The sequence below is a fragment of the Falco rusticolus genome, chromosome 1 (genome assembly GCF_015220075.1).
Source record: "Falco rusticolus isolate bFalRus1 chromosome 1, bFalRus1.pri, whole genome shotgun sequence".
NCBI classification, from domain to species: Eukaryota; Metazoa; Chordata; class Aves; order Falconiformes; family Falconidae; genus Falco; species Falco rusticolus.
Window position 1 is genome coordinate 23435710 of NC_051187.1, and position 24783 is coordinate 23460492.

The 24783-nt window shown below is 53.1% G+C and overlaps 1 protein-coding gene across 8 annotated transcripts in view; it reads left to right on the forward strand.

Moving 5' to 3' along the window:
* GTF2IRD1 (GTF2I repeat domain containing 1) overlaps positions 1 to 24783 on the forward strand; it is a 67739-nt gene that overhangs the window by 14078 nt on the left and 28878 nt on the right. For all 8 annotated transcript variants that reach the window (XR_005102219.1, XR_005102218.1, XM_037375109.1 and 5 more), the window contains exons 2-10: positions 8209 to 8337; positions 10357 to 10498; positions 13433 to 13579; positions 17347 to 17530; positions 18579 to 18889; positions 19330 to 19419; positions 20321 to 20404; positions 21445 to 21628; positions 22858 to 22883. Coding sequence is in view for 6 of the 8 variants with exons in the window: in XM_037375109.1 (XP_037231006.1) it covers positions 8215 to 8337; positions 10357 to 10498; positions 13433 to 13579; positions 17347 to 17530; positions 18579 to 18889; positions 19330 to 19419; positions 20321 to 20404; positions 21445 to 21628; positions 22858 to 22883 (1291 nt within the window). In the remaining 2 variants the exon portion in view is untranslated. The remainder of the gene's footprint in view (positions 1 to 8208; positions 8338 to 10356; positions 10499 to 13432; positions 13580 to 17346; positions 17531 to 18578; positions 18890 to 19329; positions 19420 to 20320; positions 20405 to 21444; positions 21629 to 22857; positions 22884 to 24783) is intronic.

The window sequence follows — 24783 nt, forward strand, 5'->3', positions numbered from 1 at the left end:
AAGCAAAAAGATGTGTCTGTGTAATATAAAATTCAAGTTAGGCTCTTGGTGACTTCATGGAAAACAACGGGCTTTTTATGTTGGCTCTTGGGGTAGGAGGAGAGCAGGCTAGAATAAAGATTTACAGTGTTTGGGAGATTAAAGGCCCTTGGTACATTGTTCAAATACCACGAGATTAGTTTCCAAGGAGACGGATACCAGTTGCCATAGGCACCGGGGGGCCAGGAATTAGGATTGCGATTTTTTATCCTGATCACGCAACCAGTAGCTGAATGCTGCTAAAACTCGGGCTTTAAATAACCCCAGCGTTAGCTTACAGCGCTGAACCGGAGGCTGGGAACTGTATCTGCCTGCCTTCCCTGCCCCAGCGCCCGTTGGGGTGTGCAGAGCTGGACCCGGGTATCGATGTGGGGGGGGTGAGGTGATACAGGCCTGGGGACTGAGCTTGGTGCAACCCCAAGACCTGCCTTGCAAGTTGTCCTGTGGCTTCTGGGCTCGTTTCATCTCATTTTTTCTCTAGGCAAGGGCTTGCCGGCATCTTCTGGTGATAAGCAGCAGTCATGGTGGTGCAGGAGCAGGGGATGTACCGAGGGGCAGAATTAGTCGCCTGCTAATTTTGGCTTCCCCGGCTGCCCGCTTCTGGGAAGTGCAACCCGAGCCCTGGCGCGTGGGATGCCGCTCCGTGCCCTTGCTGCCCGCTGCTTCTTCTAGGAATGGCAAAGCACGGGCTTTGCTCTGATGTGGGAAGGGGTGCTGAGCTCCCCGTCACGGGCCAGGCTTTGGGGCTGGGCATCCCCCTGGGCAGGGAGGCTGAATGCGGAGAGCCACGCAGGCGCCCAGGTCCCCATGGCTGGGTGCCTTGACTCACCCATTGGGCACTGTGAAGTCCATCTCTGGCCTCGCTGCCACCAGCCACGGCCACTTTCCATGCACAGCGCTCACAGCATCCCTCCCCTGCAATGGTGGGAACGCTTGGATTAATGCTTACTTCCCCCCACCCCCCGCCTTTTTTTTTTTATTATTAATTTCTTTAATAAATGAAGAGGCAGTTGCTTGAAGCGAGAGCTTCTGTGCCTGCCTGCCACGAGATTGCGGCGTGGAAACTTGTCTAGAGCTGAAAGCCATGCTGCTCGAGCTCCGCAGGCAGAGCGATCCCCCCCAGCAGCCGCCGTGACATGAAAGTGTTTATCCTGGGGGAGATGAGATGCAGCTTCTGAAGGGCACTTGATCCCGCTCCGTCTCTCTTTGCACTAGACAGAACCCCTACTGTAATTTTACTCTATTATATTTGTGTGCCCGCCTAGGCCAGGCTTAAGAAAACCAAGGCAGCAGCAGAATGCAACACCCTGGTTGGGGGGGGGGGAAGCTAAATTCATGCAGCGGACGCGTCCCCCACGGGAGCCCCCGGTTTGCTCTTTGCTTCTTTTCTAAGTGGGACTAAACCACAGCGGGCACCAGATTATCTGGGAAAGCAGAGCCGAGGCGGCGATGCCGGTGGATGTTGTGGTGCCGGGGTGTACGTGAGAAGCTTTTCCAGCAGGTGCCCTGGGTTTTGTCGGTAAAATAAAACAGGGGAGGAGGTGTCCGGTCGTGGGAGCTTGTTCTACCCGGTACTACCTGGCTGGAAGGAGTTAGGGGAAAAATACGGGGGGTCTGAGAGAGCTGGCGAGGTAAGGGCTGCGGGCACAGGGGGTGTGTGGGCACAAGCAGTCGGGTGCCCTGGAGTGTGCCGGAGGCTGTTTGCCTCCCAGCTCTGCTGCTCTCAGGCTTTTGCAAAAAGGTATCAGCTTGAAAAGTAGCACCTCCTCCCCCCCCCCCCCCCCCCCCCCAAAAAAAGAGGGGGAGTTTGTGGATGTGGGGAGAGATTTGGCAGTAGTTATGGGGCAGCAGTTGGACCAGATTATGGGGCTGGGGGTGCACCGGCACCCACCTTTGGGGGATGCAGATGTGTCCTCAGCAGATGCTTTTTTGCAGCGGGTGCGTTAGCATTGTGGCACCTGGGGTCCCCCAGAACCCAGAGCCCCCCCACCTGCCCTGGGAGGGCTGTACTGCAGGGGCACCCATGCATGGGGCAGGGATTAGGAATCTAAGGGCTTTTTGGGGTGTTTAGACATTTGAGGGTGTTTCTGGGCATGTTGTGAGTGCCTTGGACCACAGTTATCTGCTGTACCACTGGTATCGGTGCAGAATGTGCAGCTCACCAACCGCCTGCTAACGAAGCATCACTAATGAAGCAATATACCGCCGCAGTGGGAGTTGTGTGGCTTTGCCCCGCACCAGCTCGGGATGGAAAGGATGCAGCCACAGGGGCCAGAGGCGGGCACTGAGCTGGGTGTGTGGGATTAGGGTTTAGCTGGGGGGCACAGGTAGGTTAAAGCCATGCTGCCGCGAGCATGTTGCCCATGCCGAGCAGAAATCTCCACCGCTGCAGCAAAAACCGCAAGGCCAGTTACTTGGTAAGCATGGGGCCATGCCACGGTGCTCCCATGCCCGAGACAGCTTCGGTATATTGGCTGGTTCTGCAGATACTGGTGTTGATGGAAGCGAATAGAAAAAAAAATAACCTACAAGATGAAATTCAAGCGTGGTCCCTACCCCTGGCTTTTGCCCCGCTGTGGTTTGTGTGGGTTCCAGGGGTGCTCACTGGGCACCTCGCTGCTAACAGCCACCTGCTGAAAAAGGGACCTCAAAAGCCTCCATGATGGAGGGGGACAGAGAACCTTCCGAGTTGCTGCCCCTGCCTCAGTGGGGAGATAACCCTTAGTGTGGGTCCTGCTCCAAAGCGATGTCCTCAATGGGGACACCAGGGGCAGACCCCTTGTTTGCTGTCCCGGCACTAGCAAAGGACATTATTTGTCCCTCTGGCTCATATCAGGATGGCTCCTGATTGATTTTAAAGCATGCTTAATGATAGCCAGGGCTAATTGCTTAAATATCCTCCAGGGCTGGTGTAATTTTTAAAAATCCCCTTTAAATATGCCCTCCTGGAGTAAAAGGCAATTACAAATACAATCACTGTCGTCTCATCGTTACATGTGGGTCATCGTTACGTTCACACGCAGGGGCTGCCCTCCCTCCAGACGGGCTGTGGGTGCCGGTCCTGCTCCCTTGCTTCCCAGGGGATGGAGGCAGCTGAATGTGGTGCCCAGTGTCCCTGTGGCTCGTCGAGCATTTCGGGTGGCCCTGGAGCCCAGATACCTCCTTGAAAAGTCTCCCACCCCGAGCAGTGCTTTCCCCTGCTCTAACGTACCCCAGGCTGTCCCTCCTCTTCCCGGGGAGGTAAATAGCCCAAAATCCATCTCAAGACCTACCTCCAATATATATATCTATATCATCTATATTCCTTTTTAAACTATTTTGCTGAAATTGGGGCTGGCTCACTTGGGCTTCCCATGGTCTCACCAGCACTGCTGAAGCAACAGGCACAATTTTCCTGGAAAAAGGAATAAGCAGATAATTTCTAGCCACTCTTGTGTGGAGCTGCAGCCAGGACTGGCACGATGGGCGTTTTTTTGATTCTTTTTCGTCTCCCTCATCTCCCCCTACCCGCGCCACGCTGAACAGTCAAAGCTCATTAATTTAAATTCCTGTTTAGCTCCCTGAACTGGGAGCCAGCCCATGCGGTTGGAGGCTTTATAAACATCCCGGGCGGGCGCACAGGGGGATTTCCATGGTGGTGATGCTGTAATGTCCGTAGGGCAAGAAAGCAGCAGTGGTAGCATCTCTTCGGGGCTCTCCATGCTGCTCCCCTGGGGTTTTTTTGCCATCAGACCTCGGTCCTGTGGCTGAGCCAGTGTCCTCCAGCTTGTCACCCTTGGATGCAGCTGGTGGTTTAGGCTGAGCTGGAAGATGCGGCCGTTGCACCCACCTGGCACTTACGGGTTTGGGTCAGGGCACCGGTGGTTGCATGATTTGCCCTGCAGTGGTTTTGAGTGGTCTGGTATCCTCACCAGCTCCTTGTTGCAGGAGATGCTTCATGTGGTGAAAGTTGGCAGGGTTACATTTATAAGGTGCCGTAGACCTCCAGGAAAAAGCCCAAATGAATTGGTTTAAACCCAGTATTGGTAGAAAGAAACACCCAGTATTGGTAGAAGTCAATGTAATAAGAAACATTTGTAGGATGTCCTTGGTCCCTCCTGGGCATTTGGCTCTTCCCATCTCGTGGTGTCTCTCACTGCACTGGGGTAATACATAAAAAAGGGGTTATTGGTTTGGGTTTTTTTTCTGATGGCAAGGGTGGCCCAGAGGAGTGATGGGCATGGGGAGAGCCAGCAAGAAGTTTATCTGAGTTTTGTGAGTCCCTGATGAGCGCCCAGCTTCCTTTGGGGAACAGGATTTGGGGGGTTTATGCTAAATAAGGCTTTTACGCTCCAAGGTGAAAGCTGTGGGGAGGATGGCAGTGGTGGTCCTTCCCCAAGTTCTGCCATGGCCGTGTGGAAACATCAGCTCGGCCTAATAAATAAGATGCTGGTGCTTCTGGTGGTAGTGGGGGGGTGGAAATCACTGTAAGGCTTGAAAAGATGTGCAAGAAGGGAGATGGAAGGTCTCCCATCCTTAAGTCAATACTGGGAGCTTCCAGCATCTGTCTTTGCCACGAGTCAAGCCCCAGCCTGGCAGGCGATGCTGGAGCCGCACCGTGCTGGCTCACAGTCATCTCCCCTCAATTTCTCCTAATTGAACCTGTTTATAATTTGAGGGCTATAACGAGACAGTTTTCTGCTTAGAAATTTCTTTTGGGGGGGTTGTCATTGGCTTGGTTTTGGTTTCGTTTTTTTCTTTTACTGTTTTGTTTTCTTGAAACGCTTTGGAAATGGTGACGCAGCGTGCAAGACGGGAGGATGTTTATGTTGGGGAGAGATGCTGCCCTGCAGCAGCGGTCGGAGGGATGGAGAGGGGATGCGCCTGCTGCGGGCGCGGGGCTGGGGGGACCGCTGCCATTTCTGCAGGGGTTCGGGAGCCTCCCCACACGCCTGGGTTTGCCTTTGCTGCTGCGCAGGTGATTCACGAGCGAAACTCCCCCAGGGCCAAATTTCTAATCTTTCCCAGGATTATAAAGGGAGGTGAGGAAGGTGTTGTAAGAGCCGAGCAGGCGACGGCATCCTGTGCCGCCTATGGTGCAGCACCCCTGTCCCTGCACTGCTCATCCTATCCCTGCAAGAATCATTCTGGAGAGAGGGGGAAATAATTCAACAATAATAAAATAAAATATAATTTTGTTTCTTATATATAAAAATAAAAACAATCTGCAAACATTGCTTTGGCCCCATGACAGCAGTGTGACAGTCCTTGAGTCACCCTGCGCCCCTAGGAGGTGGGATGGGGCTGGGGCCGGAGCTGAGCCCCCACTGTGGGCTGGGAGGGGGAACTCATCCCTTGGTGGGTGCCTTGGGGTGGGATTTCAGCAGGATGGGCATGTGGAGTCCTGGGAAGGGAATGGAATGCTCTGCACCCATCCTACCCACCTCGCTCCCTGCTGCCGGCCCTAACTGCTATAAGAATGGTTTACCCCAGTTTTCCTAAAGATTACTTTCCCTTTGATTAGACAAACAACTTCAAGCTGTATGTCTTAATTTGATTTGTATAAGCCTAGCACTTGCCGTGAAGTTTTTTTCATCCCTTTTATTTCCCCCTTTTCTAAATCTGCTGTCACTGCTCTTCGTGACCACAAATGATTAAAAGCTTTACCAGGAATATTGTCCCCTCCATCCCTTAAAGTCCTGCTGTATTACTTGGGTCATATTTTTATTATAATTTTTTTTCTTGTTGAGTGATTCTCCCTTTCTATGAAACCCTCAGCCAGGTGAAAAGGATTACTTTTGTCCCAGTCTCTGCAGAGCAGGGAGTGGGTGAGGGACCCTGCCCCACTTCCCGCTGATGTTATCCTGGGCTTTCCCTTTGGTTCTCCCTCTGGGGCTGGATCCAGCTTGTGGCTTTGCATTTTGCAGCTGAGGGAGGAGCATCTCTTCCCCGTAAGTGCCGCTTTCCGTGGGAGGCCATGGCCAAGCAGGTTGGTGCAGCTTCAGGTCTCGGAGGGGCCACGACCAGCCCCACCGAGGCCGGGACCAGTTCTCCAAAATGCCACTGGAAAGTGGCAAGAACATCCCTGTCATAACAGTCATATTTAATAATAATTAGGGCACTCCAAAATACGTGTGGGCATCCAAATAAGGCTGTTTTCCAAGTGGGTGCTTGTGGGGGCATTATGATGCACCCTGGACTGGGTCCTTTCCCGATGGCAGCCCCCAGGTCCCCAGCCCAGGGTTGCAGCTGCCTGGTGTCCTGGGAGCCAGGAGAGCAGCGGCTCAGGACCGGCATTGCCATTGCCGTGCTGCTCCCTGCCAGCTGCGACAAGGCACCGCTTATTAACACGGCATTGATTAAAAGAAGGAATCATGAGTTCCGTGCGCTGGCAGGGCTGTGTGCAGGGAGCTGCTCGGGAGCTTACATGTGAAGTGGTCCCTTGTCCACCCGTCCATCCGTGCATGCCCAGACCGCGGGACTGGAGCAGGGTGGATCATTTCCTTCGTTGCTGCAATCCTGGTGATGCTGGAGGTGCCTGGCAGAGCCCTGTCCCCAGCGTGGGGACGTCGGCGGGGCTGTGCCAGAGGGCGGTAGCACCCAGGCTGCAGGACCATGAGCTCAGTTTCCTGCTTTGTTTGCCAGGCTGGTGCCTGGTTCTGGTTTTATTTCCCCCAAGATCTTGGGGGAGAAGAGCTGTCCATCAGCTTCATTAAGAAAACCCCTGCCCTGAGCATGCTCGGGCACCTGCAGAGATGCTAGAGATGCTGGCAGGGGGGTGGGGTGAGGGGGGGTGGGGTGGGGGGTGCTGCTGTTTTGGGCCCAAACCTCCCATTTCCCCCATTTCCCCAGTTGCGTGGGGCAGCACAGCCCTGCTTTGCGTGCAGATTCCTTCTGCTTGGACGTGGGTGCAGACCAGGGCGGGAAGGTGAATTTGGGTTTTTGCTGCTGACTTTTACCCCTCGTTTTCAGCAGGGCTGAGCGGCTGTGGTTATCAACTGAGCCGCAAATCGAGTTATGTGCAGGCAGCTTCATTCATATTCCCTGGCTCCTGCCCGTCTAGCCTTGTTAGAAATTCTCCAGCCTCTTTTATCCGCTTGTGAGCACATGATTTACGATCTGGTTTGAGTGGCTCCTGAGTGTTGCCGGCTAATTTGCCACCCTTTATTCGCAGGATTAAAGCTGGGCAGCAGGACGCTGCCCTACAGGTGGAGGGGCAATAGCTGGGAGGGACTGTGTTGGGTGCTGGGGAGTGATGCTGTATCAGGTGTGGGTGCCCCAGTGTGGGAGTGGGGTGATTTATGCGGGGCAAGCCCCTGCCTCAGTTTCCCCTGCAGTGCCAGCATCGCTGTGTGTCATGGTGAAATGGGCACACCAGGGCGCAGGGACCTGGTGCAGTTCCAGCACGCATTTTTCCCTGTTTTCCCCCGTTTTGCAGTGAAGGATGGAGCTCCTGGGGCTGAGCCCCTCTTGGGTGCAGGGTCCCTGCGCACTGCCCGGTCCTGCTCTCACCAGCACGGTCCCCCAGGCGCTGCGGGTGGGATGATGTGATGGTGGAGCCCCTCACCACGAGCTGCCTCTCTCCCTTGGGGTGAAGGCAGAGCACCCTGTGGCTTTGGCCCATTTCAGGGAAACCTTTGGCTGCCAGGCTGTCCTTTTGCCCAGGGTATGGGGAGGGAGGCGTGGGGACAACCAGCACGGGGGTCTGTGCGGGGACGCATGCATCACCCCCTGCTCTCTGCTGCCTGCAGAGCTCGGGCACGCCAGCGCTCCGTGTCTGCTTTAGCATGGCATCCTCCAGCTCGGCACGGCCGCAGCCTGCTCAGCCGGGCTGTCCCACCAGGCAGGCGTCCAGCACGCCCCACGCAGTGGTGGATTCTCCCCAGGGGTGAGACCCGAGGGCAGAGGTGACCTGGCCGCTGCTGGGACACACAGCATTGGCTCTGGGGTTTGCTTATGGCTCAGCAGCGTCTGCAATTAGCTGCCTTTAGCAGAGGAGACGTGGGGAACATGGGGCTCGGGCTGGCCCTGGCCTCTCTCAGTGCCTCAGTTTCCTCTCTGTCTATGCCAGCATTGCGCCGTAGCCCATGGCACACGCCGGTGATGGGGCTGCACTGGTGATGCTCAGCACTGGCTCTCCATTAGTAACAGGGATGCATATCTAAAAATCTTTTTTTTTCCTGTTTTCAGGTGAATATGGCCCTGGCAGGGAAGCCTTTAGACGTGACTCTTGGCACCTCCAGAGCTGACCGGTGGAATATGGTTTTTCCCCAGAAAGACGAAATCATCACCAGCTTAGTGTCTGCCTTAGACTCCATGGTAAGGCTCCCGTCCCCCTCCATCCTTTCACCTCCCTGTGATGGGGCTGGCTGGGAGCAGGGCCGAAGCAGGAGCGCTGTCGAGCTCGTCCCGCTCGCCTCCACTGCCAGAAAGCCCAGGGAGTTGCTGGAGCTGGGAAATAAAAATCCTCTTCTGCCCTGACAGCCATAAGGATCATAAAGTCAGCCCAAGTTAATCTCAGATGTGTATTGTTTTCCCATTAATATTTATGTTGGTATCAACTGAATGTAGGGTGGTTGGTTGGGTTTTTTCTTGATGTTTTACCAATGTTACCGTGAGCTTTTACACAACAGGAGAACAATGGCTTTTATCTCCGAGAACAAAGAAAATAACTTTCATATCTTTTGACGTAGAATTCCCGGTGGAAACCTTGCCTAAGTCAGCCGTGCTTACATAAACAAGATAACTGTCTGGATTAAGTCTTGTGGACCAGAGCTAATCTTATTTTTAACTGTGAATGTGATCAAGAAGGGAAAGTGGGTGTGTAGTAACAACTGTCTAATGCAATGCGACGTGCTAAATAGCCCTTCCTTTTTAAAGCCAAGTCACATTTAATATTTTTGTCTTGGATGTGTTGTCTTCTCTGTGCAGGTAGGGGTTTTTTCACTCCTACTAATTTCCTTCTCTTTGACCATCACCGCCCCACTAAGGAGCAGGTTCCCCAGCGCTGACCCACCCCAGGCAGCTTTGGTGATTTATATACATGCCATCCTGTACAGCAAATTGTGTTATCATAGTTTGGCTTCTTAACGAATATACATTATACCGCAGTCCTCATTAGGTGCTTACACCAGGGCCAGGGGGCCAGGCTGCTCCTGAAATTCAGCCTTTATCCCAGCACTTCACCAGCACCAGGCTCTGCACCCACTGAATCCTGGCTGCCTGCGTGTGTGATAAATAAACCACGGCACCACATGCGTGTCACCAAGCGGGCATAGGGTTTGGATTTGGTCTGCCTCCAGTTCTCACATCCCTTAGATTTTGTGTTTATTTTTTATGTATTGGGCTCTTTGAACAAAATGCTTTCATTTGCTACTGGTTTTTGAAAGGTGCTTTCGTAAAAATATCTATTTTGGGCGATGTGATTCAATACCTCCTTCTCGAAGAAGGTGAGCAGGAGCTAAAATGACCCAGTATAGAGACTGGTTTAAGCCCACGCAATTCAAGCTCGCTGGAAATGTGTGCAGGGAGCTGAAGGTAGCTCAGGGGGAGCTGGTCCCTGGGCAGCTGCTGTCCTGCTCTCCCCCTGGCTGCCAGCATCCTCCAGCCCCTCCACGGTGCCAGGGGCAGGCGATGTGTCTAACTGGGACTGGCGATGGGAAACCCCCCCTTTTACCCATTTAAATCGTGACCTGGGGATAGCATCTTCATAGTGTCAGTGCTATAGCTATGGGAATATGACTCAGGCTGCCAGCACTGCATAACTTTTATAATATAAAAAATAATAATAATAAAAACTCATATACGTGTGTATTATGTAGAGCAGGAAGCGCATGTTACATAAAATGGATTAATGGAGGAAGTCTTTTCCATCTCTTTAATGTTTTGCATAACTGTACAAGAAGAATCGTTCAACTAATCCAGACTTTGACCATATTAGTGCTCTGCAGCTGAAATAAGATTCCCGTGCTCCTTATTTCATTAGAGCTGGTGGAAAAATACAAATTGTTGTTGGTTGGTGGCTTTTTTTTTTTACAGGAATGTTTTCCTTTAAAGAAATACTATAAAATGTTTACTTTTAGGATAGGAAAAAGTGAAGCGAAATGATGGGTAAATAGTTCTTGTTTTCCAGCAAAGCACAGTGCAGCTGGATGCCCTTCTGGAGCTGTAAAGTTGCTGGGGATGTCATAAACCCCATAAAATTCTGACCCAACCCAGAACATTGCTTTTGATGGGGGAATCTTTTGATGGGAAGCAAAAAATCCCACTGGAAAATGGCAGGGGGGTGCCAAGCAGGGATGCTCCCACAGCCGCTTTGACCTGGTTGCCTCCCTGCAGTGCTCGGCGCTCTCCAAGCTGAACGCAGAGGTGGCCTGCATCGCCGTCCACGAGGAGAGCGCCTTCGTGGTGGGCACCGAGAAGGGACGGGTCTTCCTCAGCACCCGCAAGGAGCTGCAAGCTGATTTCCAGAAGTTTTGCCGTGAGTATCCGCACCAGCACGGTCTTCTCCCGTAACGAGGTTGGTGTTGCAGTTGTGGCAGCTGGGACCCCCCTGCGCACGGAGACGTTGTGGTTCAGGGGGGCACCACACTGCTGTCTGTCCATGGGGCTGAGCAGTGGTGGAAGTGATGGAGAAAGCGTGTGGGAACCACGGCCAGAGCCTTTTCCCTCACAGGGGGGGCACCGTGCGCCCCAGCTCGCCTCTCTGAAGCATCCCTGGGATGGCACGGGGCTGGATGGCTGCTCTGCTCCCCCGGTGCTCTCAGCCTGCGGCAGCACGGCCAGTGTGCTGGAGTGGCTTTTGGGGACTTAGCAGAAATAGTTTGTCCTAGCGATCCCCCAGAGAGGCTTTCTTGAGCCAAGGCTTTTTTCCTGGTTTTGGAAAAACAGGGATGGATTTGGGAGCTGGGAACGTTGGTTGTGGAGTTGCTTTTTTTTTTTTTTGAGGGGCTAACAGTGGTGAAAGGGAGCCCTGAGCAGGAGCTGTGGTCTCCCCGGTCTCAGATCAGAGACACCAGGGCCGTGTGTGACTGGTGGAAGCCCTGCATGTGGCGAGGCTGGCACCCAGCCCTCTGTCCCAGCTCCATGCCTCTGCCAGCTCCTTGAAAACAGCCTGGGAGCTGAGGGGAAGGTGGGACCTCTGCTGTAAATGGGGACCCGTATTTCTTGGACTGGACGGTGTCAGCCACGGCACGCCAGCTGCTGCTTTCCCCACTCCGTGCAGGAGCTGGGATGGGATCTGGCTTGGGGGGGGGCGGGGCAGACCCCAGACCTGGGGGAACCCCAGTCCTGCATCTGCTCGCACACGCTGCCCATGGTGGGATGTCAGTGGGGAGAAACGACCTGGCTGTGTGTGCACACGCACCGTGTTGATGGAAACCATATTGGTGCTTAATCCACTGGAGAGATTGCTCAGGAAGGGTTTGCTCTAGTGAAAACATGAGCGCTGTAAAGCTGCCAGGGTCGCTGTCTGCTCGGGTTATTCACCACACATGTGCGGGGTGAGCCAGCACGGCTTTGCAGGAGCGTCTCCCTGCCAAGGCTGTGCTCTGCGCCCCTGTCCTGCCTGCTCTGGGCAGCTGCCTGCCACCTCTGCCACGCACTCGCAGCCAGGACAGCCGCTGTTAGTTGTTCTTTGCTTTGGTGCGTTGCGTTTTGCAGGACAGGAGGCATTTTGGGGATGTTTCCTGCATTCACGGTTGACTCTGCTTCTTCTTCCCACCACCTGTGAGAGGCAGGAGGTCCCCGGCGGTGAGCGGCAGCGGGATGGCCAGCGGGAGAGAGCTCCCTCATAGATATTAAATGCCAACTGTGTCTTGCTACAGCTCACAATATTGATGACCATCTGCAAATCTCACTTTTAGAACTATATATACATATATCCTAGGCAGTGACCTACCGCTGTGCTGCGGCAAGGTGCCTGACATTAGATCCCGATTCCCCTCTCCTTTAGTTTCATTTACACCTTTGTCAAAATGAAATGGTCACATCTGGTTGAAAGCACATAGTCGTGACGATGGGGTTCGGGCGAAGCAGCTGATGTTGGAGACAGGGTGAAACGTGATAACTCTGTCTTGAATTATAAATGGCCCAGGCTCAGCTCAGCTCCGTAAAGCTCTTACAACTGGCACGCAGTGGAAAGCATCCCTGAAAGTGCCTCTGATTTATGGTCTAGCTGCCCCCTTAGAAAGGATCTGAAATAATCTAAAGCAGACATCTCTGGGAGATGTAAGAAGCCTCTTATCTCTCTGGGTGCGCAGACCTCACTTGAACGCCTTCCTTTATCTGAACCTCTGGCTCAGCCTTTCCTGATGCACGAGGGGACTTGACAGTGATCAGGATTAATGTCAATGGAGGAGAGTTAGCGCGCAGCCAGGAGGGAGAGTCACTCATGAGAGGGTGTGGATGCAGATGTGTTTCACCACCTTGGTAAAACACCTCAAAAAAGTTTTCCAGGGCCCGTGTCCCTGTGCTGTGGGAGGCCTGCAGAGCTTGCCAGAGGTTGCCTGGTGTTGGGTGGCTGTCCTCTTTCTTATGGCTAGTTCTGTGGGTGCCCCAGCTTGCTCTCGCCCCCATCCCAGCGATGTCCCAGCCACAGGCTCTTTTCCCGGGAGGGATCCACAATCCCCTCCTTGAGCACCCAGCAGCATCCAGGGCCGCTCACTGGCAGGAGCCTGTTGAGGATGATGAAGGAATTAGTCCTTCGCCACCGAAAATCCCTTGCGAATTGCTTTGGATAGAACAGCAATAATGCACTTGTAGTGTTTAATTTTCTGTACGTTTAGAGATGCAAGGAAGTCATTGCTGAAGATATGCTTTATTTGAGGTTTAATGGGGGAAATTAGCAGGAAATAGCTGGTATTACTGAGCTACGAGACGCTGAAGGGTAAAAAAGCCTCCAAGAAAGGCGGATTTTCTTTTCCTGAGAGATTGAAGGCTAAGCAGATTGAAACCAGAGAAAAGAAATGTGCTGCCCAATTAATCACAACAGTTTCAGTGCAGCTGAGAGGGTAAAACCAGGAAAGGGGGGGGCACACACAGGATGACCGACTCCACTCCCAGCTGCGCTGCTGGCACCACTGCCCATGCCAGCACCTTCCCCTGTACGTCGAGGGCTGCCGGGGGCTGTGACCCCATCCGAGCCAGGGAGCTAGCTGGGTGGGAGGCCCAGGGCACCTGCCTGCCCAGCCAGAGGACTTTGCTGATGCTGTGGGGGCGGTGAGGAACCCGGTGCCCACAAGACGCTGTCTTACCTGGAGTTTGGTGGGCAGGGATGCATTCAGCCTTGGCTGAAGCTGGTGTGACTCACCTGGTGGGTTTGATTGCTTCACAGCCACTCGAAAGCATGCATGGCATGGCCCACAAACCCTTTTCTCACGGCAGCATCTCCCGTTTTCTCCTCTCACCTCCGCAGGAGTCCAGCAGAGGAAGGAGCAGGATGTGGAGGCTCAGAAGAAGGCAAAGGAGTGCGGGCGAAGCGTGCTCAGGGTCTCCCCGGACCAGGGATCAGACGTGTACCTCCTCAGGAAGATGGTAGAGGAAGTGTTTGATGTGCTTTATAGTAAGAACCTTCACGCTTCCATTTGGGGATTTGGATTGCCCCTGGGGCTCGCTGAGCTGCCCAGCGCTGCTGCCAGATGCGGCTTTTGGCCCCAGCCCGGCTCCCCAGCGAGGGAGCAGGCACCTGGCAGGGGCAGCGTGGTGGGACGTGCTCCTGCATAGGGTTAGCGTTGTGTTGAGATGAGATCTGGCCATTGCTTCTTCACTTTCCAGCCCCAAACTGGGCAAAAAAAAAATATCCCTGTACTGAGGGGAGCATCCTCTGTGCTGCCCGACCAGGGGAAGCCTCTGCCATGCCCTGAGGGTGATTTTCAAGCTTTTTCCCTGATGCCGCATCTACACAAATACCTCTTTCATAAGCGCTGTGTTGGGGCTCTGCAGAGAATCTCTCACCCTTTTCCCTGGCAAGTCTATTTAAAAGAAAAAAAAGATGATTTTTCTAGCAGGCGGCCCTGCAGCCCCGGCTCCGAGAGACGAGCTGGTGCCGTTCCAGCACATGCATCATCCCCAGCAATAAAGCTTCTGCAATTAAAATGTAGATGACCATATGGCTGTTGATGTGTAACCCAGTGGGTTGCAGAGCTCCCTCTGGGCCCAATCTGTGGAGGCTCAAGCGGCAGCAGCGCTTCTTGCTCGGGAGGTCCCCGCTGGAGCCCCCATGGTTGGGGGTAGAGGCCATGCCCCCGGCTTGTCCCCCAGCAGCACCTCTAGGGCCACACACTGACCCGGGTAGGAAAAGCGAGGTTGGGTTGTGAAAACGGTGTGGCGAGCCCCAACGTTGCCCTGCACTGCTCAGCAGGTTGAATTAGTCCTGCGTGGTGCTTCGGGGCAGTTCAGGCCATGTGGCTGGACCAGCTGCAGAACTGGGTGTTTTGCTTTCCGGGGCACAACTCCCCATCACCATTTGGGATTTGGGGTGTGCTACCGAGCCCTGCTGGGGCCATGCGGGTCTCCCTGAGCCTGAAGCGCGGGCATTGCCCCTGTTTGTGTGCTGGCTTTGGGAACAGGCACTCCCACACCACGGGAGGGGGATAACGGGTGCTCCCACCAGCTGCCCTGGGCCCCTGCGCAGGCTTTGCTGCTGCTGGCTGTCATTCAGTGCTCACCACCAGCGCCTGCCGTGGGCTTCACAGACAGAAAAGGGAGATGGTATCCCTTTCTTCAGGGACTGACAGTCACCGAGGTTTTCTGAAACCACTTAGAGGACTTGGAGGTGATATTTCCATTAACGGCGGTAATCAAACCCTCTGACTGCCTTCAAAAGCCTGGGCCCAAGAGGGAAGGAAGGGGCAATGCAGAAGAGCCAAGGGAGCAGGGTGGGGAGGGTGTTTCAGCACTGGCTGGATCCCCGCTGTGAGCTGCAGAGCTGGGAGAGTGCCAGGCTTTGCAGGTCTCTTGGGAATGTGGGAATTATTCGTATATGACATACCATAAATATATAATTGCATAAAAAAGCCTGATCAGGGTGCATCCCACGAACAAACCAGGCAGCCCGTCCGTCGGGATGGGTTTGTGATGCTCTTTACCTTGGCGAGGTGTGTGGATGTGTGCGGGGACAAGCTGGCCAGGTCCCAACGTGGGGTGGCCAGTGTTGCCACAGCAGGAGGAGGTTGGGCATCCCTAGGCTGGTGGTTTTGGCCCTGGTGTTGGGTGTAGCTTTGGCACTGGATGTAGTTCTTGCTTTTTGAGTGTAATTCTGGCATTGGGTGTAGTTCTGGCTTTGCTGCTGATTCAGTAGGATCAGCTGTTTCCATCCCAGAGCCGCTCAATGGTGAAACCCGCTGGGCGAATGCTCCCCTCTCAGCATGCCCATTGGGAAGAACCTCTCCTGGTTGAGTGGGGAGAAATACCGCAGGAGATAATAAGTGCCCCAGGGTGATTCTGTTTCCAACACCAAGAGGGCTGTCAGAAATTAACAGTTATCTTTCTTATTTTTTTCTTTTTTATCCTTTTAGTCGCCTCCCATCAACAGGGATTGGAAACAAAAAAATCTTAGAAAATGCTCAGTCAAAAAGATCGCGTATTCCCTCCAGAGCCGGGTAATCTCTGCGCCAACAGGATGACTGATTACCGCCGGCTTCTATTAAACAGGCATTAATGATGATTATTGTCTCTCTTTAGCTAAACCGTGAGCCTCTGCACGGCAGCGCGAGGCTTGGTGAAGGTCACTTTGACAGTAACGCGTTCCCCATAAAAATATGTTTGGGGAGTTACTGAGTGTTGGGTTGATAAGGAGCCTCCGTGGGCGTCGGGAGCTTCTCCCCATCACGAAGAGAGGTGATGGAGGGAGGTGGAAAGCCGCTAGAGCTGGCACATCGGGGCAGGGAAACTGTCAGCTTGCAGAAAGTGTACTCGTGGTGTTGTGGTTCAAAGGTTCGTTTTGAAACTTCTGTTATTGGCTTAATTAAAACATTATCCATGCCGCCTATAAGGAGTCTTGATGGCTCATGCAAGTCGCACGTTGTTAGTTATCACGCGTTCCTTCAAAGAATATGTTGAAGAAATCACTTTTAATAAGGACTGGCTGACGGTGTCACAAGGATTTCCAGGGCTTCTGTAAGATCTTTTGGTGTGGGTTTTGGGGTTTTTTCCTTAAAGAAGAGAGAAGGAAAAGATTTTAAAGAAAACCAACAATATGGAATCCCACAGCTCTTTAAAGGTTCCATAATCTCCTCTGCCTGCCCCTCAGCCTGGAGGAGAAGGCACAGACACCTTGCCATGCAACCAGATGTTCTGCATCTGGACGCTGCTTTGCCAGACAGGTCGCATTCCTGCATGGCTGTTTCTTCTGCTTCATGCTTTCAGCACCAGGTTTATTGGTCACGGAGACTTGGGGTGGTTTCCAAAGTAATTTTTCCACAGAGAGTAGCTCAAGGGTTTTGGCCATTCTTTGAAATTCTTCAGAGGGAACTGGTTTTCTGTCAGTGTCTTGCCTGGAGAGCACTGTTAAGCATGCCCACTTTGGGCATGTGGACTTTTTAGCTGATTTAGAAAAGCTCTGTATAGCTGTGATGCTCGCTGGTCATCTGCTGCTGCTGGGGAAGGGAAAGCAGTTTGCTCCCGACTGCCTGGGGAGATTTTGGTCTTAGAGGTACAACCCCGCCTGGTGGGAACATGGAGGAGCTCTGTGCCCAAATCAAGGGGAGCGGGTGGGATTCCTGTGCTGCTGGATGCAATTGCGCAGTCAAATGTGTCGATGTTCGTGCTGCCTGTGAATGGTGGGATGGAGGGAGACTGTTGGGGTTTGGGTTTTTTTTCTTGTCCTTCAAAGTGTATCGAGGCTGTATGACAGCAACAGCAAGCAAAGTACTTTTGATTCTTCCAGGAGGTAAAATAAGAAAACTGACTGAAAATAAGGTTCCCAGAATATCTTGGTAAACATGAGATAAAAATCAGTGTGAGCCCTTCAGCCTCCTTTGTCAGCTTTCAGCTCCCTTCTGGCTTGCCAGCAGCCACATTCCTCACTGGCACGCGTCTGGGCGTTCCTGGGGGGTGAGCTTGTGGCCAAGTGACCCCAGCTGAGGATTTTACTGTGCAGCCCAAAAGATGAGACATCTGCTTATTGGCTTTTGTGAGTTTTTTATTAGTTAGCACTTCTAGAAAGGGTTTGTAGGGCTGTGCATACTAACTGCAGAGGTAGGAAGAGGTTTTCTTCTCGTAACGTTTCCGTTGGTATCTCTTGCCTCTTGAGTTTACTCCTCCAGCCTGGCTCGGCCGTGGCCGGAGGCACGAGGTGTCCATTGGTGTGTAACTCTGTCCCCTCCTCAGGTGAAGCTGTGGGGAAGAGCAGCGTGGTCCCTTTGCCATACGAGAGGTTCCTGAAAGAGCCGGGCTCGCTGGCAGTCGCTGGCTTGCCTGAGGGAATCAGCTTTAAGAAGCCCATGGAGTACGATGTGAAATCCCTGATGGCCATCCTAGAACACAGCCACAGCATCCGTTTCAGGCTAAAAAGGTAATTTTGGGGATCCCCAAGGGGCGGGAGGGCAGTGAGCCCTTGGGATGGCAGCTGTTACAAAGCCAGACAATGCAGAGATTTTGTGCAGAGCAGGCAAGGAGGGTCCTTCCCATGTGCTGGCTTCTCTCCCAGACCCAGAAACCTGGGTCCAGCCTGGAGGCTCATCAGTGTCAGGTGGCTCGAGACTGTTTCGGACTTGTTCCTATAATAAGCGCATGTAAACATGCGCATTAACCGCATCACTTTATGTGTCTCCGCCAAAACTTCCGCTGCAGAAAGCTAAGTGCTTTCCTGTCTCCAGAGGGGTTTCCAGCGTAAATGCTGCGGGCTTCTTCCCAGACTGAAATTGGGTTTTTAACGCCAGGCGAGGAGGGAGGTGGGGGACCATGGCGGGGCCAGTTCCCCATTTTGGCCACGTTTTTGCAAGCGGCTTGGTGGTTTCAGGCGCATTTCCTCTGCCTCTGCCTGGCTGGCGGCACCTCAGATCCATTCAGAGAAATGCTGAGCGCTACCAAATACCTCCTCTGAAGGCTCGGCACTTCTGGAAAATCAGGCTGAGACAGCTAAAAGTAGGACACGCAGAATTTGAGCCATCTGTGAGCTTGCGGCCGCCTGTCTCATGTGAAGCACGTGGGCTTCCTCGGTCTGAAGCTCGTCCCTGGGCTGACTGAGGTCCCCCTTGAAGGTGCCATGGGTCCTGGGGGCTGGGACAGGAGACAGAGTCAAGTTGTTACTGTCACAAATCGTTTTACTCCTTAAATGCACCGGACCGTGGAGCTAGGCAGCTTTGCCCTAGCTAATAAAAATGCGTTGAAGTACCTTAAGACCAACCTGCCCCACTTAAAGAAGACAAAAAGGGTCCAGGTGGCTGCAGAAGCTCAAGGTATTGGGTGATGGCTGTAATTTCTGAAACAAAGAGCCGGGCAGCCGTGGCGCAGCGTGTCCCACCCTCCCAGGCATGGCTCTTCCCCCTCCACACCCTTGCTCGTCCTGGGACCGAAAGGAATCTGATTTTTCTTCCCCTTTTTTCCTTCCTTCCCCTCAGGCCAGCAGAGGAGCCCAGCCGAGAGCCAAACCCCGGTGTGGAGTTGACCTGTCCCTCCCTCACCTCCAAGGGCGGCCGAGACTCTGGTGCCAACGGTCCCGTGGCCAAACCCCCCGGCCAGGACACCCCCTCCGCCGTCGCCGTCACCAATTTTCTGTACGGCGTCTCGCTGCCGGCCCAGATCGCCGTCGACCTAAAGCAAGAGGTGTCCTCCAGCCTGCCCGGGCCCAACATGGCGGGCGAGGCGCTGCTGCCCAGGCCGGCGGGAGAGCTGAAGGTGCCTTCCTCACAGGAGTACAGCGACTGCTGTGGTAATAGCCTGGAGTTTGCTCTCAGACGGGGGCCTGCTGTGAAGCCCACCCCCCGCAGGCGCTGGCCGGGGACAGGCCCCGGTGTTTTGGCCATCCTTGGATGAAAATCTGTGCAAAGCTCAGCCCCTGTGGAGATGAGGGCCCCCCGCCATGCCATGCCGTGCCGCCCCAGCCCCTCCCCGCGTGCCTGTGAGGTGCCGACAGGGCGCACCCCCATCTTTGCCCTGAAACACTGGGTGCTGCCCCCCAGGGGGGTGCATGGGGGGGCTTGGTGTGGCCAGGACCCTGGCGGGTGGTCACAGGCCAGGGTGCATGGAGGAGAGCTGGAAGGGTCGGGTCAGCGTCACTGGCGGGGGACAGCACCCGGGGGCTTGTTCGGGTGCCCGGAGCATCGGTCAGGCTCTCATCAGCCCTTTCTCCTTGTCTCCCCTCTTGTCCAGGACAGAAATCGTCTGTCTCTGGAGGTCCTCTCATCCAGAACGTGCACTCGTCCAAGCGCATCCTCTTCTCCATCGTCCACGACAAGACAGGTCTGTGTCCTGCTCCGGTACCGGAGGCAGCCAGCAGCCAGCAATTAGGGAAAGGTGTCCCCTGGCCCCATCGCTCCCCAGCGGTCTCCTATCTGCTCCAGGGACCTGGCAGCGCTGGAGGTGCTGCAGTGGCAAGATTTATTCCCTCTACTTGCTGTGTGCCTCAGCATCACAGCCAAGACCTTCATCCCTGCCGCCTCTGTGATGCTTGGTCCCCGAGCACTGCCGGCAGGCTGGGGAAGCCCATCCTGGCTTCATGCACGGCTTTGGGTGAAGCCGTTTGCCTGAGCTGCAAACAGCAAAGAGGGGCTGAAAGCTTGGCATTATTTCAAAATAACTGAAACCCACTAACCCCGGTGTGATTCTGCAGCAGTGCCTGGGGGGGGGGATCAGCAACGGAGAGGGGACTCTGCCATTTCCCCACCTTCACCCCACCCAAGGGAAATGCAACCTAAAAATGCTGACATGTTTACATCACAACCCTCGTCTGCCTGTGTTAAATAAAGGGGAAAAATACGGGTGGGGAAGTTGGGAAGAAGAGAAGGAGATAAAAAGCTCCTCTGTGAAACGGCCGTACCTTTCAAAGGTTCGTTTCAGGTTGAGTTTGCTGTGTCCCGGAGGGTCTTTCATTTCAGGGTTGAGAAGTTTTATGGGGTCATTTCTTAGGAATCTGCTTTGCACATGCACGGCTGCAGCGGAGGTTGCTTGGGGCTGGGGCTGGAGCTGGGGAAGCCCAGACCTTGTCTGCCAGCCTGGCAAAATCCACTCAGGAAGAGGGAAATCATTATTTTTAAAGCAGCAAAGTCTTGTTCCTGTTTCCCAGCGCTTCGCGGGAGAAAAGTGCATCTGCTGTGTACGAACCATATGGAAGTTCCTTATTTCTTATATTTTGTTTTGATAGATAAGTGGGACAGTTTTATAAAAGAAACCGAAGATATCAACACCCTTAGGGAGTGCGTGCAAATTCTGTTTAACAGCAGATATGGTGAGTAGGAGTTAATATCCCATTATGCATCTGCAGCGCTTGTGGTTTGCATATCATTATATAGCAATCATTTTTGTTCCCTAACACAGCAGCAGAAGCCATATGCTAGAGCTCCCTTCTCATCCTAACACATTTAGCCCAGCAGCTCCCAGTCTCTGGGTGTCTGCTGAAGGTTATGTCAATATTTCTATCTGGAGCCCCCCCCCTCCCTCCACCGTTGAGGAATTTATAACTGGGCTGTAAAGCAGCCCCGGTTTGGAGCGTGGCACACCGGGTCAGGGCAGCCGAGCACCGCCAGCTCCGGCAGGCGAGAGGGAGCGGTGCCATGCGGCCATTTTACATTAGCGTGACAGGGAAAAAGAAGGTTGGTGTTGCAGCTGCTTTTTTTTCCACCTGCACAGCTTACGGGTGTCGTTGGTGCTCCCCTTGCCGTGGGCAGCACTTTTGGTTTAGTTCCAGGGCATTTGGGCAGCTGTAAGCTTGGGAAATTGCTCGGGAATGGGCTGATGGGCTGGAGCTTGCTGCCTGGGCCATCCCCATCAGGCTGTTCTTTTTAATTCATTTTATAATTCCCGAGTTATAGATGGGCTATAGGTGTCTGCTGTGTCAATTGTGAGTTCTGTATGGGCTACAGATGCCTGCTGTGTCACTCGTGAGTTCTGTATGGGCTATAGATGAGCTCTACAACTTACAATTCATATATGTGCTATGCAACTTGCGAGTTATATAGCTCAGCAACCAGCTGCAGGCACGGGGAGGTTGGGGACCGCACGTGGGCCAGCTTGCCCCTGGCTTGAGCAACGCTGGGCCTATTTGGGGGTTCTGGAGGACACCGTTAGCTGCATTTGCTGCTGCATTGTCCCCCCATTGTACCATCTCCCATGGGGGAGCTGTTCACGGGGCTCACCTTCTAGGACAAGCAAAGGAGAAGAGGGCAGGAGGCACTCGCTCTTCTGGAGTTCAAGCCTTTACACCTTCGTTTTATCATCTGTAAAAGGAAAAGCGTGTGTTTAAGTGAAAACCATGTGTTCACCTTTCAGCCGAAGCCTTGGGGTTAGACCACATGGTCCCCGTCCCATACCGCAAGATTGCCTGTGACCCCGAGGCCGTGGAAATCATCGGCATCCCGGACAAAATACCCTTCAAAAGACCTTGCACCTACGGCGTCCCCAAACTCAAGCGGATACTGGAGGAGAGGCACAACATCCATTTTGTCATCAAAAGGTGGGTGGCAAGGGAGAGTGCATGGCCTCAAGGGGGCTTAGGGATTTAAGCTGTGTTCCCTCTGTGCTCACAGGGTTGGTTTTGATGCCCAAAACTCCTTTCACCCTTTTTTATGGAAAAGAGCCAAGCAGTTTTTTCCCCCCAAACCTCTGGTTTCCATCGTGCTCTCCCTTTTTGTGAGGATGTGGCAGGGCTGGCCATACCACGCTTGCCCCCGAGCCCTGCCACCCTGTTGTAAGTCCGTGCAGCCACTGCCGGTGCCACCCTAAGTGTTCAGGTGGTAACAGAACCCTTTGATCATGGCACAACTCTTTCTAAAGGCATTTGGCGGATGGGAGCAGTGCCTTCGGGTGGGAGGAGGAACATCCATATTCACAACGCACAGGGATTCCCCTCCACCTTGTTTTGCAGTGATCACTTATGGACATTCTATATATACAATGATGAGGATGTGTCGCCTACAGGCAGGGCGTTGTGTCTTGATATCTGTGTTTGCACTGGAGTAGGAGGAGTGGACGCTTTTCTGGTTATCTCAGCACCATGCAATCCCTCTTTGCTTCCCTGTCAGGAAAATCTGCTCTATAATGTATTTATTTATTCGTTCCCTGCCTGTGCAGCGTTTGTGTTGTTTCCCTCTTAGAGGTATGAAACTACGGTGCAGGAAAGCCCTGCCTGAGGCTCCCAGGGGGGCTAAAAATCACCAGCATCAACAGGACTCAGGCATCCTAAAAGGAATTAGCTTTCCAGATGTCCCACGTTGCTCAGGTTGCGCTGTGCTGGATTGGGCCCCGGCATGTGGCCCCAAACACACTTTGCTCCCACGAGTGAAGTTGTGGGTGGCATCAATATATGGTATTCAGGCGACAGGTGGCATCTGGTTGATGGTCCAAGCCATGAAGTGAAGGTCCAGCAACAGCTACTTTGGTCCCACTGTCTGTTTTGGTAAAGCCAGCCTATAGCAACCTCATTTAATAAGTTAATTAAATTAAGAGAATGACTTATAAGCAGGTTTAAAGGTGCTTTAGTTAAAAAGCATGTGCTCTAAGGTTGCTTGGTTGCACAACAGGCTAAAAGGCTTTCTTTTTTTCACTGAAAAATCCATTCCTTTTTTTTAGAGATGAATAAAATGACTATTTTGACTTGGTTTAATGCTGTTCATTAATTAAAACCTAAAATTCAGTCATTAGAAGCACCTATTTCTAATCCCTTTTTTTTCCCTTTCCTCCTAGGATGTTTGATGAGAGAATTTTTACAGGTACGTTCTCCCCGTCCTTTGATTTATTGCCCACAAAATTGAAAGATTATTCAGAGAAGCAGAGCTGAAATAATGTCACCTGTAAGCAGCAAAAGTGCAGGACACATGCAATTATGCTCAGTGAGGAGAAGCCTTGTCTGTGCCCTACATCAGGGCACGCTGAGATTGCCTTTGCTGGGACTGGTGCAAGCACTGTGCACCCCTTAAATAGTGGTTTGAAGGTTTAAGCAAGAATTCCCTGGTGCATGAGGCTGGGCTGGCTCCCTGCGCCAGGCTGAGCTGCAGCTACAGGCAGCACCCGGCATGGTTCTGTGCTTTCAGGAGGAAGAAAAATCACTGCTGGGTTCCTCACTGGTAAATTATTCTCTTTCTAGCAGCATCCAGCCACTGACTGTTTTTAAAAGGAAAACAACAAAAATCCCTGTTTTCAGTGACAAAACCCTGGGGAGGGGGTTTCTTTGGCTTTCTTTGCCCTGCGTTTTCACTCCTTGTGCTTTGAGCAGGAGAAGCCAGGCTGAGCGCAAATAAAAGGAGACAGGTAGCGATGTCCGACCCGACCCTCGCTCCAGCAGCTGCCCCTGTCCACTGCCCTGATACCTGCCTGAGATACGGCACCGTACCCAGCTGTATCACCACCCAGCCCTGCTCCCCCATTGCCTGGGCTTGGCTTGCAAGTAAAGACATGTTTTGGAGTTGTTGTTGGGTTTGGTTTTTTTTTTTCCCCAAGCTGCCAACCCCGCACGCTGGCAGCTTTCCAGGCACCTTCTCCTCAGATATCTCCATCAACCAAATTAGCCGCTGTGGCTCCGTGACAGCCCCAGCCCTAAGGGTGCTCCCCAGGGCTGAGGACACCACAGCCACCCAAAGGGGGACCTCCAGCAGAGCCTTTAGGGGGTCCCACCTCCGGGGGGGGGTTTCTTCATCTCCAGCCCCATTAATTTTTTTTTTTCCTCAAGAAAAGGATTTTTTAAGCTCTAACCTACCCCCAAGGGATGGAGCAGTGAACCGTGTCTTCGGACACTTGGATTTTCCTTGCAAATCCATGATAGTTGCACGGTATGTGGGGGGAGGCATTGTATAGGTCTGTACCTCAGCTCAAGAGGTATGCTGATGGAAAGCAACGTGCCGTGAGCTCAGGGGTTACACGGCAGGGAGGTGCAGGTGGAATTTAGGAGATGAAGAAGCAAAGCCAGCAGGACTGGGGTGGATGGCAGTTCTCCCTCCCCTGCCTGGGTCCCTGCAGGGCTACCAGAAGCAAAACACATTAAACCTGGCTTTTTGTGATTCGCGTCAGCACATCTGACTGTGCAAAACAAAAAAGCATCTGCTGAGTCAGGAGGTGCCATTTCTGCAAAGACACTATTTTCTGAGTGGAGCTGTATTTTAAGTTGCCAACTGCAAAGTATCCCAAAGCTTCCCCATACAGTTTTGCTCACCCTTTAATTAAAATACCCACCACTGCTAGGAAACCTATTTTTGCTACTCCCCTGGGTAGCAGCTTCAGGCAAGCTTTGCTGCTGCAAGAACAAGATTTGGTCCATAGAAAGCACAAATTAAAAGGAGCCTTTTGGACTGTCAGTAGATAAATAGTGTCTTCAAGGCTCTATATTGCTGCTGGTCCCCTTGCCAGAGCCCTGCCCTTCCTTGCAGGCTAGAGCCGAAAGGAAAAAGGCTTCATGTTCCCACGGACGGGATGTGTTTTAGAAGGGTAGAGATATCATGATGGCGCTTTGAGACCAGCAAAGAGCCTTTGGCAGCAGCTATTTAACAAGACACCTATATGGTTTCTGCAGCCTCGCAGCGTAATTTCATTCCCTCCTTCCCCCAGCACTAATCCTTCAGCTCTTTGCTCACCTTCCCTGCCTGATTTTCATTTCCTACCCTGCCTTCAGATCACTCT